This window comes from Octopus bimaculoides, chromosome 8 (assembly GCF_001194135.2).
Source record: "Octopus bimaculoides isolate UCB-OBI-ISO-001 chromosome 8, ASM119413v2, whole genome shotgun sequence".
NCBI lineage: Eukaryota > Metazoa > Mollusca > Cephalopoda > Octopoda > Octopodidae > Octopus > Octopus bimaculoides.
In genome coordinates, this window is record NC_068988.1 from 27,753,269 (window position 1) to 27,759,867 (window position 6,599).

General features: G+C 34.7%; 1 protein-coding gene across 1 annotated transcript in view; it reads right to left on the reverse strand.

Moving 5' to 3' along the window:
* LOC106880875 (clarin-2) overlaps positions 1 to 5,161 on the reverse strand; it is a 26,918-nt gene extending 21,757 nt beyond the window's left edge. Inside the window, exon 1 of the mRNA XM_052970000.1 lies at positions 4,482 to 5,161. Within this exon, the coding sequence (XP_052825960.1) occupies positions 4,482 to 4,719 (238 nt within the window). The 5' untranslated portion in view covers positions 4,720 to 5,161. The remainder of the gene's footprint in view (positions 1 to 4,481) is intronic.
* Positions 5,162 to 6,599: the final 1,438 nt, after the last annotated feature.

Below are 6,599 nucleotides of genomic sequence, written 5' to 3' on the forward strand. Positions count from 1 at the left end.
CACACATACACAATGGGCTTTTTTTTCAGTTGGTATCTACCAAATCCACATGCAAGGCTTTGGTCAGCCCAACGCTGTCGTAGAAGACATTTGCCCAAGGTATCACACAGTGGAACTGAAACTGGAACCATGTGTTTGGGATGCATGCACCTTACCACACAGTTGTATCGAAAACCTTTTCAGGCTTGTACTAAATTATTTCCTCCACTATCTCCCTCGCCACCACACACACCCAGCCATCATGTATTGTAATGAATATAATATAGTTACGTTTTCTAAACTCTGTTAAACAAAACTTAAATAAATTTTCGTTTTACTGCTTTTTACTTGCACTGATCTGTAAATACAGTGGTTTATGAGAAAAATTCTGTCAACAATTTAGGTAAGATGCATTTCCTGTGTTCTGAATAACGCTCGGAATAACGCTTCATTAAATGAAAGAAAAAAAAATCATAGTTCCTGATTAGTTTAGAATTCCAACCCATACCATTAAATAATGATGATGATTGTGACAATGATGACGATGATGATGATGATGATGAAAATGATGATGATGAGCATAATGATGATGATGTGTATAATGATGATGATGATGATGAGCATAATGATGATGAGCATAATGATGATGATAATAGTGATGATGATGATGATGACGATGATGGTGATGGAATGATGGGTTGTGGTGGTGATGCTGATGATGATGAGGATTAACTGAAACATATGAGAAGGAGGTGGAATGGATATTTTAATTAGAAATACATTAAAGAAAGAATTAGATAAAATTTTTAAAATAGACGCTTCTCTTACAATGTTTATAATTCTGATTTTGCTTCTCTCATTTAGAATGCAGAACTTCCAACTAATTAAAACTCTCCATGTCAAAAATTAACATGTAGCAAGTGTTGCAAAATGATTAGTTGTCATGTAGCCAAGTGGTTAGGGTGTTGCACTTATGATTGCAAGATCGTGGTTTCAATTCCAAGACCAGGTGGTGCATTGTGTTCTTGAGCAAAACATTTCATTTCACACTGCTCCGTTCCATTCAACTGTAAATGAGTTCCAGCAATATCTGGGAAGTTAACCCTGAGATGGACTGGCATCCTGTTCAGGGGGAATGGTGTCATCTCTGTCACTTATATGCCATAGAAACCAGTTTACTGACCCTTTGAGTCCAATGACTTGATATAGTACCTGCTTTACTTATTCGCTGATGTAACAAAATTTTCAGAAAACTACAAACTTACATCTCTTGACAAATATATCAAGACAAAGAGACTCAAACATACACACACTCACACAAACACATATATGCATACATATATACATATGTACATACTTATGTACATACATACATCCGTACATGGTGGTTGTCTACTCCTTGTGCAGAGTTTGACCACCTCCTGTACTTACATCTTAGAACCATCATGGTATCTGATGTGGCTTTTTAAACCAGACAATGTTCTGAAAAGACACCCACATAGATTGCATTTCCAATCTGGACCGTCAAGAGCTGCAGATAAGTTCTGCTCTTTGTATATCTTAAAATGTCTTTTGAGGCCTCCGTTGGATTTGCAAACCTCCAGGCATACACTGCATTCAAAGGTGTGCACAGACATATAGTCAGAATAGTTGATGGAAGTTCATTTTCCATGGGTTTGCAAATGAGATTTGAGCCCAGCAAAAGAAAGGCATGGTCTGTCACAAGTTGTGCACACAAAAAGGTCATTGTCATTCACCTTCTTGATCGTAACATTCTTCCTTAGATCTCGTTGGAGTCTTACATGCGTTATCCTGACCTCTTCAAACGCTTTCACTCCACTCCACCCTTTTGTTTGCCATCCAGCTCGATCTGAAGCAAAGCTTTCTATGTCTTCTGGAACCATTCCAAGTGACTTCATAGTAGTCCTTATGCCGCCCTTAAACCTTTTTTTAGGTTTACGCCGATAGCATTCCCCCACTGCAATAATAATAAATAATAAATGCACCCTTTTAAAGCCTAGCCAGGCTTATGGGCCCGGTTTCCCAGTTTCTATGGTGTATGTGTTTCCCAGCTGGACAGGACACCAGTCTATCGCAGCGTTACTCATTTTTGCCAGCTGAGTGGACTGAAGCAACGTGAAATGAAGTGTTTTGCTAAAGAACACAATGCGTTGCCCGGTCCAGGAATTGAAACCACAATCTTACGATCATGATGCTGACACCCTAACCACTAAACCACGTGCCTTCCCCCCTCTGCAAGCTCAACTTAAAACAGCTGTTTCGGCATGCGTCCATCTACCATTTGAATAATATCTCATTTGGTTCCTCAAAATCATAGCTTTAATTAAGCTGATGCCTGCAGATGCAGGGACATCTGTGTTTGGAGTAAAAGAACTCCATTTAATGTTTAAAATGTGATGAAGGCATTTTTGGTGGAATTGTTTAAACAATTTAAAATGCCTTTCATAACAAGTCCATGTTTCACAAGAATACAACAAGGATGGTAAGACAAATGATTTGTAAAGAGCCAGCTTTGTATTGTTATTTATATGTTGCTGGCACCAAACGCATGACTCCAAGCCACCAAATGCTTTTGCTGCTCTTTGAATTCACAGATGCATTTCTGTATTTAAACTCAGAATGTAAAGACAGATGAAATGCTGCTAAGAATTTTGTCCAGCTTGCTAACATTTCTGGCAGCTCACCATCTTGATACAAATAAATATTAGTTGGTCCCTACAGTCATGGAAAAAGTTTAGGTTAAGGATCGTTTGGAAATTTTATTTGATTCAGCACATGAGTTTAAGAAGTATAAAGATCTTTTGTTGAGGTTTTGATTTGGAGAAACTTAAGATACTTTGATTTGAAAATAATATAATTAAATTTCAAAATATAATAGAGTTTAGAGTAATGAAATTGAAGCTGGGAATAACCTGTGCCTTAGTTATTGTGTCATCATTCATTTGTTCATTAGATAATTCTTTCTAACAGAAACATGAAACATTAAGAGTTTTTAGTGGTAAAGAAATGTAGATTTGTGTCTTATAATAAGTCTACAAAAATACAACATTAATTCATTGAATTTCTATTGATTTAAGATTAACAACAAGAGTGAAATAAAGCAATAATAATTGGAACTGCCACCAGTTCTTAAATGGAGTTTTTTAAAGAATTTAGTGTTGCATCATGGAACTTACAGTACAAAGTCTCTATTACAAGGACAGAGAAATGAGATTGTGCAGTATATATATGTTTCCTTATAATATGTCACACAATCAACATTATAGAAGATGTAAGTCTTTAATGTACCATTTAATGTTAACACAAATCTTAATTTTACAAGAATGGAAAAATGAGATATGCTGTACAATCACCAGTGAAGTCCAAATAGAACCTGTGCCCTGTTTGTAGTTTACCAGTGCCCTTTCACGAACCCTAACGAAAATGCTTTGAATTGAACATCCTTCTGAAAATCTTCATCCCCAAAACGAATGAGAGATGAGATATTTTTGGACTGATTTGAAACACTAATTTTCCATTATTGGATTTATCTGATTTGATCGATGTCCAAATATAATAATAATTGTTATTATTATATCTGTGTTTGTTTTGATATTAAGAATGAAAAAAAAAAAAATCAACTTCGTAAAACATTTTGGACCTGGCTTTGCGTCTCTTTAGCAAATTTCGTTTCCCGCACGTGTGGAGAAAATACGCAAAACCTAGAATCTATTTGGGAAAGATTCCATCCATCAATTTGGAATGTGGTATTTTAGACGAGAACTCAAAGTTCAAATTAGGTGAGTGTATTAATGAAAAGAATCTCCGAAGTAACCAGATACAGAATATAAAATTAATAGGTGTCTAGAATAGGTAGGCTGGATTATTATTTATCTTTCATTAACCAATGCAGGGGAAGAGAGATAATTTCGTTTGTTTTATTTTTTATACTTATACGTAACCTTGTTCTTTTTTTCTTGTTTTATACTTTTTGGTCACACAGTGTCTACTAACAATGGTAACAGTTGAAAAGATACGAGGATCATGTAATTATAGGTGGGGAAAGTCAGAGAATACACTTCGAGATATTATTATCTTCTAGAGAGAATTATATTAAATACAACCAAATTAATTTAAACAAATTGTGATAAAAGAGATATTTTAAACATAAATTATGGTGAGCATTACACAGCAAGAGATAAGTTCTCAGTAATCTAAGACTGCGACAGGAGTTCAACTGTCAATTAACATCGCTCATGATTGGAGACAGGAATCTCGTCACTTGACATTTATCAAAAATAAAGATTTTCTGTGAAGTAATCAGGAGAACTAATATACTTTAAAAACTAAATTTATGTTGTTCTCTTAAACATTTTACAATTCAAACTCAACAAGTTGAAAGTATTTGGGTTGCATAGATATTTTAAACAGAAATTGGTAAAATCTGAAAAGGAAACAAATAACAATGATAATAATGAGTAGAAAACCTTTAGATTTCTCACCTATTATTTTCGACAAACGATCCCCTAGTCCGTAGTTCAGCATTATACCACCTCTAAATAGTCCATAATGTATAGAACCTCTATATCGCCGTGTATCTGTTGCGTTGTTTTCTCCTATTAAGAGTTTTGGATGGACACACACCCAGTAATCTGTAGCTAAAGACATCATTAATGTGACGGTACCAACTGTAATAAATAACAGTGTAAAGCCAACAAACGGACGCTTTTTCTTCTCCATTGATTAGATGTCAAACTTGTTCAAGTGATTCATTTACATTAGCTCCTTTTTTTTGTCTTGTCTTATAAAAACATATATCGTAAAGGAATCAACAATTATTCTCCCTTCATTTATGATTCTGTCAGATTTTTCCGCCTGTAATTTCTAATTTTGTTGTCTAGATGTTAATTATTTCCTCTGGAACACGACCTTATTACCATGACGATGATATATATTTTAAATAAACGAAATAATTAATGAGTTCATTGATCTATTGTAACGCAGTTTCTCTCTCGTGATATAAGTTATCCTCTTCATTAGATTCAATATATGACAATACTCGCTGACCTGACCCAGAGAACTGAATTGAACAAACTAACGCTTTAAACTAAAAGTCTTAACTGTTTACGTATATTTACATTGATACAAGTAGTCAACGGATGATGCTAACTGTTATCATTGATCGTAGTATCTCTCAGGTTAATCAATTCACCTGTGACTTCTCACTCATTAACACGATCTATTTATTTAGTAAATCCGAAAGTTAATGAAGTCGGTTACGAAATTTAATATATTAATTCAAATGGTTAAAATAATCCAGTTTTCATTATGTTAACGGGATTAAAAAGAGTACAAAAATCGTATAAAATTTGATCTGTTTATTATTTACAATGAGAAAAGCTAAATTGTAAGAAGTGATTATGTTAAACGAAATACTGTGCTAAGCCAGACACAAGACTAGATTTTAGAATGTTGCTGTTTTATCCTACATATAATAACCCAAGGACAAAGCTAATAGTTTAAACTTATTTAGTTCTCTAATCATCCAAAAACTATAGTTTATCTGCTGTTTTTCTCTTCTTTCTTTGGTGTAGACGTTGCCTTTCATCTCTCCAACTGTAATAAAATAAGTACTGTCATGTACGGGAGTTGCTTCAATCGACTGTATTCTTCCTTGGATTAACAGGATCGTTAGAGCTACTTATACCGAGTTCAAATACTGCCAAGGTCAAGTTTACTTTGTATCCTTTCAGGGTCAATAAAATAAAATACCAGTCAATACTGGGTTCGTTTGGTTATTTCATATAAAAGTATCATGATGTGAATGGAATAACAATGGAAGATTAAAATCAAGGCTTCTTTTTGCTACATATTTGTGGCTATGGGCAAAAGAAATCGTCATCATAATCGTCATCATCATCGTCATCATCATCGTCATCATCATCATCATCATCATCATCTTTGCAGTTGTATTTGTAATTGTATGGTAGAGAGAGATTAGATAGCTGAAAGATGACCTAAAGGCTTTAAAGTAATGGTTCTTAAACTAAGTTATTCAAACACATTCTAGTTGGTCACAAGACTTTTTTTTCCCCCCCTGACGACCCCAAATAATTAAACTTCCAAAATTAATCCCACTTATAAGATTATCAGTAGAATAAGCTGATTAGAATATCAGCTTAAAAAAAGAACAATGAAAAAAAGGATAAAAAGCTACTACTTCAAAGTATGCATATTGTTTTGTCCTTTACTCATTTAAAATAAATCCTGCTAAAGTTGTGTAGTGAAACTAACACCTCGATCGCCATTACATACAAAACTACCTATCGCCATTAGATACAAAACTACTATCGCCATTCTTCCCATTTAAATATAAACAAACGCGGGCGTAGCGGAGAACCCATTCCTTGTCATCACATGACTGATTATTATTCGAAGCGGCAACTTCTTCGAACCGTTCCCGCCAGAACGCAAACTGACCAATCACGGCCCCTAATAAGGTCACGTGATAGAGTATTTTTCTGAAGCCTTCGGGAGCCGATAGTTTGTTATAAATAGCTTTAACTCGGCGGCCAAATTCGTCTCGGTTCAGTTTCTCTTTGAGATCTGTTCCGTGTACC